This window comes from Salvelinus alpinus, chromosome 23, assembly GCF_045679555.1.
Source record: "Salvelinus alpinus chromosome 23, SLU_Salpinus.1, whole genome shotgun sequence".
NCBI classification, from domain to species: domain Eukaryota; kingdom Metazoa; phylum Chordata; class Actinopteri; order Salmoniformes; family Salmonidae; genus Salvelinus; species Salvelinus alpinus.
Window position 1 is genome coordinate 4,041,603 of NC_092108.1, and position 14,236 is coordinate 4,055,838.

Consider the following 14,236-nt stretch of genomic DNA (forward strand, 5'->3'; position numbering starts at 1 on the left):
GGGGTGTGTTTGTGTTTGTGAACAGAGCCCTAGGACCAGCTTGCTTAGGGGACTCTTCTCCGGGTTCATCTCTCTGTAGGTGATGGCTTTGTTATGGAAGGTTTGGGAATCGCTTCCTTTTAGGTGGTTGTAGAATTTAACGGCTCTTTTCTGGATTTTGATAATTAGTGGGTATCGGCCTAATTCTGCTCTGCATGCATTATTTGGTGTTCTACGTTGTACACGGAGGATATTTTTGCAGAATTCTGCATGCAGAGTCTCAATTTGGTGTTTGTCCCATTTTGTGAAATCTTGGTTGGTGAGCGGACCCCAGACCTCACAACCATAAAGGGCAATGGGCTCTATGACTGATTCAAGTATTTTTAGCCAGATCCTAATTGGTATGTTGAAATTTATGTTCCTTTTGATGGCATAGAAGGCCCTTCTTGCCTTGTCTCTCAGATCGTTCACAGCTTTGTGGAAGTTACCTGTGGTGCTGATGTTTAGGCCGAGGTATGTATAGTTTTTTGTGTGCTCTAGGGCAACGGTGTCTAGATGGAATTTGTGGTCCTGGTGACTGGACCTTTTTTGGAACACCATTATTTTGGTCTTACTGAGATTTACTGTCAGGGCCCAGGTCTGACAGAATCTGTGCAGAAGATCTAGGTGCTGCTGTAGGCCCTCCTTGGTTGGTGACAGAAGCACCAGATCATCAGCAAACAGTAGACATCTCTCTCTGTCTCTGTCTCTGTCTCTCTCTCTCTCTCTCTCTCTCTCTCTCTCTCTCTCTCTGTCTCTGTCTCTGTCTCTCTCTCTCTCTCTCTCTGTCTCTCTGTCTCTGTCTCTGTCTCTGTCTCTGTCTCTCTCTCTCTGTCTCTCTCTCTCTGTCTCTGTCTCTGTCTCTGTCTCTGTCTCTGTCTCTGTCTCTCTCTGTCTCTGTCTCTGTCTCTGTCTCTCTCTCTCTCTGTCTCTGTCTCTGTCTCTGTCTCTGTCTCTCTCTGTCTCTGTCTCTGTCTCTGTCTCTGTCTCTCTCTCTGTCTCTCTCTCTGTCTCTGTCTCTGTCTCTCTCTCTCTCTCTCTCTGTCTCTGTCTCTGTCTCTGTCTCTGTCTCTCTCTCTCTCTCTCTCTGTCTCTGTCTCTGTCTCTGTCTCTGTCTCTGTCTCTGTCTCTCTCTGTCTCTGTCTCTGTCTCTCTCTCTGTCTCTCTCTCTGTCTCTGTCTCTGTCTCTCTCTGTCTCTGTCTCTGTCTCTGTCTCTCTCTCTCTGTCTCTCTGTGTCTGTGTTCCACTAGTGAATACATTCTTTCATTTCCCAATGAAGACTAATTAACTTCATCCCCCTTCTTCCAAATGTGTGTACTCATTGACTTCCCTTCAATGGGGTTGAAATAAGCATATGCTGGAGGGAGTTTGGCAGGGAAGGGAGAGAAAGTGCTTTAGTGTTCAGTTCTGAGGTCCTTGCTGTGCATCATCCTTGTCCAATAAATGTAAGAAATTAAAGTTCCTTGTTGTTACTTGTCCTCCAGGCCACACGGGGCGCCTGCTCATGTCCCTGTGCTTCAGCAGTCTCAGCTTCCTGCTCTTCCACATCATCTATCAGATCACTGTCAACAGTCTACTGGCCGGGAACAACATAGACCCCGCCTTCAACTGTGAGTACTGAGTCTGTACCCTGACTTAACCCTAACTCTGTTGACCCCCACTACTGAGTCTGTACCCTGACTTAACCCTAACTCTGTTTACCCCCGCTACTGAGTCTGTACCCTGACTTAACCCTAACTCTGTTGACCCCCGCTACTGAGTCTGTACCCTGACTTAACTCTAACTCTGTTTACCCCCACTACTGAGTCTGTACCCTGACTTAACCCTAACTCTGTTGACCCCCGCTACTGAGTCTGTACCCTGACTTAACCCTAACTATGTTGACCCCTGCTACTGAGTCTGTACCCTGACTTAACCCTAACTCTGTTGACCCCCACTACTGAGTCTGTACCCTGACTTAACCCTAACTCTGTTGACCCCCGCTACTGAGTCTGTACCCTGACTTAACCCTAACTCTGTTGACCCCTGCTACTGAGTCTGTACCCTGACTTAACCCTAACTCTGTTGACCCCCACTACTGAGTCTGTACCCTGACTTAACCCTAACTCTGTTGACCCCCGCTTCAACTGTGAGTACAGATCATGTTCCTGTTTCATTCGTTACATGTTCAGTACCAGTCAAAAGTTTTGGACACACCTACTCATTCAAGGGTTTTTCTTTATTTTTACTATTTTCCACATTGTAGAATAATAGTGAAGACATCAAAACTATGAAATAAAACATATGGAATCATGTCGTAACCAGAAAAGTGTTAAACAAATCAAAATATATTTAATATTTGAAATTCTTCAAAGTAGCCACCCTTTGCCTTGATGACAGCTTTGCACACTCTTGGCATTCTCTCAACCAGCTTCACATCTAAAGAGAAATGAATAATGCTCAAAGGGATATTCAATATCTTTTTGTTGTTGTTGTTGAGATGATGAGGCAGAGATGTTTAGTCATGTAAAACATCGTTTAGGGAAAATAAAGGAAGGGGGCGACTTTTACAGGCTGAAACAGGAAACAATGTCAGGGATTCATTTTGTAGAGGTGTTGAGAGTTGTGAATAGTGTTGTGAATAGTGTTGTGAATAGTGTTGTGAATAGTGTTGTGAATAGTGTTGTGAATAGTGTTGTGAATAGTGTTGTGAATAGTGTTGTGAATAGTGTTGTGAATAGTGTTGTGAATAGTGTTGTGAATAGTGTTGTGAATAGTGTTGTGAATAGTGTTGTGAATAGTGCTGTGAATAGTGTTGTGAATAGTGTTGTGAATAGTGTTGTGAATAGTGTTGTGAATAGTGTTGTGAATAGTGTTGTGAATAGTGCTGTGAATAGTGCTGTGAATAGTGTTGTGAATAGTGTTGTGAATAGTGTTGTGAATAGTGTTGTGAATAGTGCTGTGAATAGTGTTGTGAATAGTGCTGTGAATAGTGTTGTGAATAGTGTTGTGAATAGTGTTGTGAATAGTGTTGTGAATAGTGCTGTGAATAGTGTTGTGAATAGTGCTGTGAATAGTGTTGTGAATAGTGCTGTGAATAGTGCTGTGAATAGTGTTGTGAATAGTGTTGTGAATAGTGTTGTGAATAGTGCTGTGAATAGTGTTGTGAATAGTGTTGTGAATAGTGTTGTGAATAGTGCTGTGAATAGTGTTGTGAATAGTGTTGTGAATAGTGTTGTGAATAGTGTTGTGAATAGTGTTGTGAATAGTGTTGTGAATAGTGTTGTGAATAGTGTTGTGAATAGTGCTGTGAATAGTGTTGTGAATAGTGCTGTGAATAGTGTTGTGAATAGTGTTGTGAATAGTGCTGTGAATAGTGTTGTGAATAGTGTTGTGAATAGTGTTGTGAATAGTGCTGTGAATAGTGTTGTGAATAGTGTTGTGAATAGTGCTGTGAATAGTGCTGTGAATAGTGCTGTGAATAGTGTTGTGAATAGTGTTGTGAATAGTGTTGTGAATAGTGCTGTGAATAGTGTTGTGAATAGTGCTGTGAATAGTGCTGTGAATAGTGTTGTGAATAGTGTTGTGAATAGTGTTGTGAATAGTGCTGTGAATAGTGCTGTGAATAGTGCTGTGAATAGTGCTGTGAATAGTGTTGTGAATAGTGTTGTGAATAGTGTTGTGAATAGTGTTGTGAATAGTGTTGTGAATAGTGTTGTGAATAGTGTTGTGAATAGTGCTGTGAATAGTGCTGTGAATAGTGCTGTGAATAGTGTTGTGAATAGTGCTGTGAATAGTGCTGTGAATCGTGCTGTGAATAGTGCTGTGAATAGTGCTGTGAATAGTGCTGTGAATAGTGCTGTGAATAGTGCTGTGAATAGTGCTGTGAATAGTGTTGTGAATAGTGCTGTGAATAGTGCTGTGAATAGTGCTGTGAATAGTGTTGTGAATAGTGTTGTGAATAGTGCTGTGAATAGTGTTGTGAATAGTGTTGTGAATAGTGTTGTGAATAGTGTTGTGAATAGTGTTGTGAATAGTGTTGTGAATGGTGTTGTGAATAGTGTTGTGAATAGTGTTGTGAATAGTGTTGTGAATAGTGCTGTGAATAGTGCTGTGAATAGTGTTGTGAATAGTGTTGTGAATAGTGTTGTGAATAGTGCTGTGAATAGTGCTGTGAATAGTGCTGTGAATAGTGTTGTGAATAGTGTTGTGAATAGTGTTGTGAATAGTGCTGTGAATAGTGTTGTGAATAGTGTTGTGAATAGTGTTGTGAATAGTGTTGTGAATAGTGTTGTGAATAGTGTTGTGAATAGTGTTGTGAATAGTGTTGTGAATAGTGCTGTGAATAGTGTTGTGAATAGTGCTGTGAATAGTGTTGTGAATAGTGTTGTGAATAGTGCTGTGAATAGTGTTGTGAATAGTGTTGTGAATAGTGTTGTGAATAGTGCTGTGAATAGTGTTGTGAATAGTGTTGTGAATAGTGCTGTGAATAGTGCTGTGAATAGTGCTGTGAATAGTGTTGTGAATAGTGTTGTGAATAGTGTTGTGAATAGTGCTGTGAATAGTGTTGTGAATAGTGCTGTGAATAGTGCTGTGAATAGTGTTGTGAATAGTGTTGTGAATAGTGTTGTGAATAGTGCTGTGAATAGTGCTGTGAATAGTGCTGTGAATAGTGCTGTGAATAGTGTTGTGAATAGTGTTGTGAATAGTGTTGTGAATAGTGTTGTGAATAGTGTTGTGAATAGTGTTGTGAATAGTGTTGTGAATAGTGTTGTGAATAGTGCTGTGAATAGTGCTGTGAATAGTGCTGTGAATAGTGTTGTGAATAGTGCTGTGAATAGTGCTGTGAATCGTGCTGTGAATAGTGCTGTGAATAGTGCTGTGAATAGTGCTGTGAATAGTGCTGTGAATAGTGCTGTGAATAGTGCTGTGAATAGTGTTGTGAATAGTGCTGTGAATAGTGCTGTGAATAGTGCTGTGAATAGTGTTGTGAATAGTGTTGTGAATAGTGCTGTGAATAGTGCTGTGAATAGTGTTGTGAATAGTGTTGTGAATAGTGTTGTGAATAGTGTTGTGAATAGTGTTGTGAATGGTGTTGTGAATAGTGTTGTGAATAGTGTTGTGAATAGTGTTGTGAATAGTGCTGTGAATAGTGCTGTGAATAGTGTTGTGAATAGTGTTGTGAATAGTGTTGTGAATAGTGCTGTGAATAGTGCTGTGAATAGTGCTGTGAATAGTGCTGTGAATAGTGTTGTGAATAGTGCTGTGAATAGTGTTGTGAATAGTGTTGTGAATAGTGCTGTGAATAGTGTTGTGAATAGTGTTGTGAATAGTGTTGTGAATAGTGTTGTGAATAGTGTTGTGAATAGTGCTGTGAATAGTGCTGTGAATAGTGTTGTGAATAGTGTTGTGAATAGTGCTGTGAATAGTGTTGTGAATAGTGTTGTGAATAGTGTTGTGAATAGTGTTGTGAATAGTGCTGTGAATAGTGCTGTGAATAGTGCTGTGAATAGTGTTGTGAATAGTGTTGTGAATAGTGTTGTGAATAGTGCTGTGAATAGTGTTGTGAATAGTGTTGTGAATAGTGTTGTGAATAGTGTTGTGAATAGTGCTGTGAATAGTGCTGTGAATAGTGCTGTGAATAGTGCTGTGAATAGTGTTGTGAATAGTGCTGTGAATAGTGTTGTGAATAGTGCTGTGAATAGTGCTGTGAATAGTGTTGTGAATAGTGCTGTGAATAGTGTTGTGAATAGTGTTGTGAATAGTGTTGTGAATAGTGTTGTGAATAGTGTTGTGAATAGTGTTGTGAATAGTGTTGTGAATAGTGTTGTGAATAGTGTTGTGAATAGTGCTGTGAATAGTGTTGTGAATAGTGTTGTGAATAGTGTTGTGAATAGTGTTGTGAATAGTGCCCTCTGGAACACTCAATAAACTACCTATCAGTTGTAAAACTCCACCGTGTCTAGACAAGGTAGAACCCTGACCCCCCCTCCCCCTCCCCCCCCCCCCCTTGTTCTAATGGCCTCTCACGTTTTAACAGGAGCTAAATACATTTTCCATTTCAATTTTCCTTCCTCAGATGGCTATAACGACCGTACCGCCTTGGGCAACACTGTACAGCACAGTAGGCAGTATGCGTTGGGAGCTACTAGCAGCTGCCACCAACCGCCAACATTAGCATTAAGGAAGGAAATCAATGGGTGTGAAGGGAGGGAAAAGAAGGAAGGGGAGGAAGGCAATTAGAAACGTTTTTTTTTCTTTATAATTACCCGTAACGTTAAACAGAGATACCTATATGAAACTGTGCATTTCTTTATTGCTCTGCGTTGCAGCATAAATGTCTATGGTTTAGAGGTTTTATTTAACACGTGAATAGCCTTCAGATACAGGAAGACACACATTCCTTCTCCGTTTGTATTACCAATAACATCTGAACAGAATGTTGTCTGTTTTTTATGTCTGTTTTATTCTAACCGAATTTACGCAAGATTTTAGTTCCAGATTTCCGAGATAAATTTAAAGTCAGATCAAGTTAAAAAATACTGTACTTACTGTACGATGGAATTATATAATTACATAATTAAGTAGGAGACTTTGGTATTTCCTCTGTACATCACGGATGACGCGTCACTGCATAGCTGGTTCTGAATTACAGGTCTCAGGTCAGATACAGGACTCTACTCTTCCAAATAATATGTGAAGATGTTGATATTTCCTTAGTACTGTATATTACTAATGACTGTCAAAACAAATATCATTATTTACAGTAGGTCATCTCACCAGATCTAACATCTCTACACCCCTTTCCTTTTGGCTAGACCATGAGGATATGGACAAGAAGCTCTCCCTCATTCTGAAACAGTTCTGATCTTATCTCAGGATAGTGTACATCATTTCCTGTGCTTCTTTATTGGCCAGAGCCAAATAAGCCATTAGGGTCAGAACCTGACATGTATGAATGGGCTGACTACCTCACTAGGCTAACATGGTGACAGACAGCTGCTACAGAGCAGAGCAGGGAGAACGGAGATTAATAGACAGGAGCAGGCCTGCTTGTCTCGCTCCTCCTCCTGTTCCTCCTCCTGCTCCTCCTCCTCCTGTTCCTCCTCCTGTTCCTCCTCCTCCTGCTCCTCCTCGTGTTCCTCCTCCTGCTCCTCCTCTTGTTCCTCCTCCTGCTCCTCGTCCTCTTGTTCCTCCTCCTGCTCCTCGTCCTCCTCCTGTTCCTCCTCCTGCTCCTCCTTCTCCTCCTGTTCCTCCTCCTCCTCCTCCTCCTCCTCCTCCTGTTCATCCTCCTGTTCCTCCTCTTGTTCCTCCTCCTGTTCCTCCTCCTCCTGTTCCTCCTCCTCCTCCTGTTCCTCCTCCTGCTCCTCCTTCTCCTCCTGTTCCTCCTCCTCCTTCTCCTCCTGTTCATCCTCCTGTTCCTCCTCCTCCTCCTCCTCCTCCTCCTCCTGTTCCTCCTCCTGTTCTTCCTCCTGTTCATCCTCCTGTTCATCCTCCTGTTCCTCCTCCTCCTCCTGTTCCTCCTCCTGCTCCTCCTTCTCCTCCTGTTCCTCCTCCTGTTCCTCCTGCTCTGGATCTTCTCTCTCTCTCTCTCTCTCTCTCTCTCTCCCTCTCTCTCTCTCTCTCTCTCTCTCTCTCTCTCTCTCTCTCTCTCTCTCTCTCTCTCTCTCTCTCTCTCTCTCTCTCTCTCTCTCCCTCTCTCTCCCTCTCTCTCTCTCTCTCCCTCTCTCTCTCTCTCTCTCTCTCTCTCTCTCTCTCTCTCTCTCTCTCTCTCTCTCTCTCTCTCTCTCTTCTCTCCTCTCTCCTCTCTCTTCTCTCTTCTCTCCTCTCTCCTCTCTCCTCTCTCTCCTCACTGCTTTGGGCTGAGGTTTAAATACAGCACTCATCTCCAGCCACATATAAATTCACCACCACCACGGCCCTCCTGCTAAATTTGACACCTCCCTCCCTGGGCAGATAGAAAGTCATTATATATTATTAATACGTAATATTATTTATCATGATATTATAGTCACACTGTAAATGTGACAGCGTTTAAATGTGGTCAGTGGAAAATCATGCAGCACTAGACTATCAGGATCAAGGGAGAGAGAAGAATGCAATGAAACTGTCAAATCTACAGCAGTAGTCTGACAGGGTAAAGTTGCCTGACAGGGTAAAGTAGTCTGACAGGGTAAAGCAGTCTGACAGGGTAAAGTAGTCTGCCAGGCAGCCTCCCGGGTGGCGCAGGGGTCTAAGGCACTGCATCGCAGTGTGCCACCAGAGATTCTGGGTTCGAGCCCAAGCTCTGCCGCAGCCGGGCCGCGACCGGGAGGCCCATGGGGCGACTCACAATTGGCCCAGCGTCGTCCGGGTTAGGGGAGGGTTTGGCCGGCAGGGATATCCTTGTCTCATCGCGCACTAGCGACTCCTGTGGCGAGCCGGGCACAGTGCACGCTGACCAGGTCGCTAGGTGTACGGTGTTTCCTCCGACACATTGGTGCGGCTGGCTTCCGGTTTGGATGTGCGTTGTGTCAAGAAGGGTAAAGTAGTCTAACAGGGTAAAGCCAGTAGTCTGACAGGGTAAAGCCAGTAGTCTGACAGGGTAAAGTAGTCTGACAGGGTCAAGATAAGTTATTTAACTAAATTATGGATAAGTTAGTTAATGAAAGAGTCAGTGATATGGATAAGTTAGTTGACAATAGAGTCAGCGATATGGATAAGTTAGTTGATAGTAGGGTCAGCGATATGGATAAGTTAGTTGATAATAGGGTCAGCGATATGGATAAGTTAGTTGACAATAGAGTCAGCGATATGGATAAGTTAGTTGATAATAGAGTCAGTGATATGGATAAGTTAGTTGATAATAGAGTCAGTGATATGGATAAGTTAGTTGATAATAGAGTCAGCGATATGGATAAGTTAGTTGACAATAGAGTCAGTGATATGGATAAGTTAGTTGACAATAGAGTCAGCGATATGGATAAGTTAGTTGATAATAGAGTCAGCGATATGGATAAGTTAGTTGACAATAGAGTCAGTGATATGGATAAGTTAGTTGATAATAGAGTCAGCGATATGGATAAGTTAGTTGATAATAGAGTCAGTGATATGGATAAGTCGGTTGATAGTAGGGTCAGCGATATGGATAAGTTAGTTGACAATAGAGTCAGCGATAAGTTAGTCAACAATAGAGTCAGTGATATGGATAAGTTAGTTGACAATACATTTAAGTCATTTAGCAGACGCTCTTATCCAGAGCAACTTACAAATTGGAAAGTTCATACATACTCATCCTGGTCCCCCCGTGGGGAATGAACCCACAACCCTGGCGTTGCAAGCGCCATGCTCTACCAACTGAGCCACACGGGACCACATGAAAGAGTAGAGTCCACAATAGAGTCAGCGATATGGATAAGTTAGTTGATAATAGAGTCAGCGATATGGATAACATGAGTCCGTGTCCTGAGTCCGTGATAATGATTAGTTATTGGCTCAGTGAACACTTATGGCTTTTTATATTTTGAGGCGGTTATAATAAAACCTGGGACAGGTTCTTCAGTAACTCGCCTCTCCGCAGATTATTCTGTGTCATACATGTCACCTTCATTCCTGATGTTACTTATGTAATTCCCCCCCACACACACACACACACATAAACACGCACAGACACACACACACCCTCCATACACCTGTATGCTCCTCAGTTTGGGCTGGGTGAAGTTAGGTGTTACAAATATTTGGACCGGGAGATTCCTAACATTACTGTGGTTTGTTATGTCGAGGTTGTGACTTGAAGGGTTTCTGTTTGAAGACGGTTCTCTCGGTCTGAAAAGCCAAGAGCAAACCAGACGCAATGTATTATTCTAGTGTCGACTGCTGCCGAGCTTCCTGTTAACGTTAAACACCTCCGCCAGAAAAATATGTTCTGAGCTGCCTTCCCGGCTTCCACCAACATTGATGGATGTTTCTAGGCCTGTGTTCAAATCAAATCAAATCACATTTTATTGGTCACGTACACATGGTAAGCAGATGTTAATAGCTAAATGCTTGTGCTTCTAGTTCCGACAGTGCAGTAATATCTAACAAGTGATCTAACAATTCCCCAACAACTACCTAATACACACAAATCTAAAAAGGGGTGAATGAGAATATGTACATATAAATACATGGATGAGCGATGGCCGTGCGGCATAGGCAGGATGCAATAGATGGTATAGAGTACAGTATATACATATGAGATGAGTAATGTAAGATATAAATACATTATTCAAGTGATATTGATTATCTTTTTGCCCTTCCTGTGACATCGGGTGCTATAGGTGTCATGGAGGGCAGGTAGTTTGCCCCCGGTGATGCGTTGTGCAGACCGCACCACCCTCTGGAGAGCCTTGCGGTTGAGGAAGGAGCAATTGCCGTACCAGGCTGTGATACAGCCCGACAGGATGCTCTCGATTGTGGATCTGTAAAAGTTAGTCAGGGTTTTGGGTGACAAGCCACATTTCTTCAGCCTCCTGAGGTTGAAGAGGCGCTGCTGCGCCTTCTTCACTACACTGTCTGTGTGGGTGGACCATTTCAGTTTGTTGTTGATGTGTACGCCTAGGAACTTAAAACTTTCCACTTTCTCCACTGCGGTCCCTTCGATGTGGATGGGGGGGTGCTCCCTCTGCTGTTTCCTGAAGTCCACGATCATCTCCTTTGTTTTGTTGACGTTGAGTGAGAGGTTGTTTTCCTGACACCATACTCTGAGGGCCCTCACCTCCTCCCTGTAGGCCGTCTCGTCCTTGTTGGTAATCAAGCCCACTACTATTGTGTCGTCTGCAAACTTGATGATTGAGTTGGAGGCGTGCGTGGCCACGAAGTCGTGGGTGAACAGGGAGTACAGGAGGGGGATGAGCACGCACCCTTGTGGGGCCCCAGTGTTTAGGTTCAGCGAGGTGGAGATGTTGTTTCCTACCTTCACCACCTGGGGGCGGCCCATCAGAAAGTCAAGGACCCAGTTGCACAGGGCGGGGTCGAGATCCAGGGCCTTGAGTTTAATGATGAGCTTGAAGGGTACTATGGTGTTAAATGCTGAGCTGTAGTCAATGAACAGCATTCTTACATAGGTATTCCTCTTGTCCAGATGGGATAGGGCAGTGTGCAGTGTGATTGCGATTACATCGTTTGTGGACCTATTAGGGCGGTATGCAAATTAAAGTGGGTCTAGGGTGTCAGGTAGGGTGGAGGTGATATGATCCTTAACTAGTCTCTCAAAGCACTTCATGATGACAGAAGTGAGTGCTACGGGGCGATAGTCATTTAGTTCAGTTACCTTTGCCTTCTTGGGTACAGGAACAATGGTAGCCATCTTGAAGCATGTGGGGACAACAGACTGGGATAAGGATTGATTGAATATGTCCGTAAACACACCAGCCAGCTGGTCTGCGCATGCTCTGAGGACGCGGCTGGGGATTCCGTCTGGGCCAGCAGTCTTGCAAGAGTTAACACGTTTAAATGTTTTACTCACATCAGCCACTGAGAAGGAGGGGGGGGGGGGGGCGCAGTTCTTGTTAGCGGGCCGTGACGGTGGCCCTGTATTATCCTCAAAGCGGGCAAAGAAGGTGTTTAGTTTGTCTGGAAGCGTGACGTTGTTGTCTGTGACGTGTCTGGTTTTCTTTTTGTAGTCCGTGATTTCCTGTAGACCCTGCCACATAAGTCTCGTGTCTGAGCCGTTGAATTGCGACTTCACTTTGCCCCTGTACCGGCATTTCGCTTGTTTGATTGCCTTGCGGAGGGAATAACAATACTGTTTATATTCAGCCATGTTCCCAGACCTCTTTCCATGGTTAGATGAGGTGGTTCGCGCTTTCAGTTTTGTGCGAATTCCGCCATCCATCCACGGTTTCTGGTAGGGTAGGTTTTAATAGTCACAGTGAGTACAACATCTCCTATGCACTTCCTTATAAACTCACTCACCGAGTCAGCGTATAAATCGATGTTATTCTCTGAGGCTGACTGGAACATCCCAGTCCGCGTGATCAAAACAATCTTGAAGCGTGGATTCCGATTGGTCAGACCAGCGTTGAATGGTTCTAGTCACTGGTACATCCCTGTTTGAGTTTCTGCCTATAAGACGGTAGGAGCAAGATGGCGTCGTGGTCGGATTTGCCTAAGGGAGGGCGGGGGAGGGCTTTGTATGCATCGTGGAAGTTAGAGTAGCAGTGGTTGAGTGTATTACCCCTGTGCGTAGTGTAATCAATATGCTGATAGAATTTAGGTAGCCTTGTTCTCAAATTTGCTTTGTTAAAATACCCAGCTACAATAAATGCAGCCTCAGGATATATGGTTTCCAGTTTACATAGAGTCCAGTGAAGTTCCTTGAGGGCCATCTTGGTGTCTGCTTGAGGGGGAATGTAAACGCTGTGACGATCACTGACGAGAATGTTACAATCTCTGATGTCTCTCTGGAAGGCAACCTTGCTCGAATTTCGTCTACCTTGCTGTCAAGAGACTGGACATTGGCGAGTAGTATACTCTGGAGCGGTGGGCGATGTGCACGTCTACGGAGCCTGACCATCTGCCCTTGTTGTCTTGGGTCGGCTTCTGGGATTAGATCCATTGTCCTGGGTGGTGGTCGAAACAGAGGATCCGCTTCGGGAATGTCGTATTCCTGGTCGTAATGTTGGTAAATTGACGTCGCTCTTGTATCCAATAGTTCCTCCCGGCTGTATGTAACAAGACTTAAGATTTCCTGGGGTAACAATGTAATAATGTAATAATAATGTAATAATACATTAAAAAAACTAAATGCTGCATAGGACTCGAAGAGAGAGAGAGAAAGCAAAAGAGCGAGCAAGGGTAAGAGAGAGAGAGAGAGAAGGAGAGGGAGAGAGATAGACAGAGAAGTAGAGGGAGAGAGAGAGAGAGGGAAGGAGAGAGAATGAGAGGGAGAGAGGGAGAGAGGGAGAGAGAGAGAGAGAGAGAGAGAGAGAGGGCTTTGTATGCATCGTGGAAGTTAGAGTAGCAGTGGTTGAGTGTATTACCCCTGTGCGTAGTGTAATCAATATGCTGATAGAATTTAGGTAGCCTTGTTTAGGTAGCCTTGCAGTATTATAAATAGCAGACTACATCATTTCCTTGACGAACACAACGTCCTGAGCAGAAGCCAGATTGGATTTCTAAAAAATTATCGTACAACAGACCACATTTACACCCTCCACACTCTAATTGATAAACAAGTTAACCAAAACAAAGGCAAAATCTACTCGTGTTTTGTAGATTTCAAGAAAGCATTTGATTCAATTTGGCACGAAGGTCTTTTTTATAAACTAATAGAAAGTGGTATTGGAGGGAAAACATATGATTTTATTAAATCAATGTACACTAAAAACAAATGTGTGGTTAAAATTGGCAACAAGCAAACAGACTTATTCTCTCAGGGGCGGGGAGTGAAACAGGGCTGCCCAATAAGTCCAACATTATTTAACATCTACATGAATGAATTGGCAAAAACATTAGAAGAATCGACAGCACCTGGTATCACCCTACACAACACTGAAATCAAGTGTCTGCTGTACGCAGATGACCTGGTGCTGCTGTCTCCCACTAAAGAGGGGTTACAGCAACACCTAGATCATCTTCACAGGTTCTGTCAGACTTGGGCTCTGACCGTTAACCTAAAAAAAACAAATATAATGATATTCCAAAAAAGGTCCGGAAATAAGGATGACAAATATAAATTCTATTTGGACACAGTTCTATTAGAACACACCAAAAACTACACATATCTAGGACTAAATATCAGCAACACAGGTAGCTTTCACATGGCTGTGAATGAGCTGAGAGACAAAGCAAGAAGAGCATTCTATGCCATTAAAAGGAACATCAAAATCGAAATTCCAATTAGAATCTGGCTCAAAATTTTTCAATCAGTTATAGAACCAATTGCTCTATATGGCAGTGAAGTATGGGGTCCACTCTCTAATAATGAATTTACTAAATGGGACAAACATCCAATTGAAGTATTGCATGCAGAGTTTTGCAAGACTGTATTGCAAGTACAAAGAAAAACTCCAAATAACGCATGTAGGGCAGAATTGGGCCAATATCCCCTCCTCATTCGAATAGAAAAAAGAGCCATCAAATTTTACAACCATCTAAAAACAAGTGACCCTAAAACATTCCATCACACAGCTCTACAATGTCAAGAGATGAAACCAGAGAAGAGTCCCCTCAGCCAGCTGGTTCTGAGGCTCAGTTCACCAACCCAAACCAACC

The 14,236-nt window shown here is 43.3% G+C and overlaps 1 protein-coding gene across 1 annotated transcript in view; it reads left to right on the forward strand.

Annotated features, from left to right (window-relative positions):
- LOC139550094 (piezo-type mechanosensitive ion channel component 2) overlaps positions 1-14,236 on the forward strand; it is a 224,814-nt gene that overhangs the window by 41,013 nt on the left and 169,565 nt on the right. Inside the window, exon 3 of the mRNA XM_071360724.1 lies at positions 1,504-1,629. Coding sequence (XP_071216825.1) covers positions 1,504-1,629 — 126 coding nt within the window. The remainder of the gene's footprint in view (positions 1-1,503; positions 1,630-14,236) is intronic.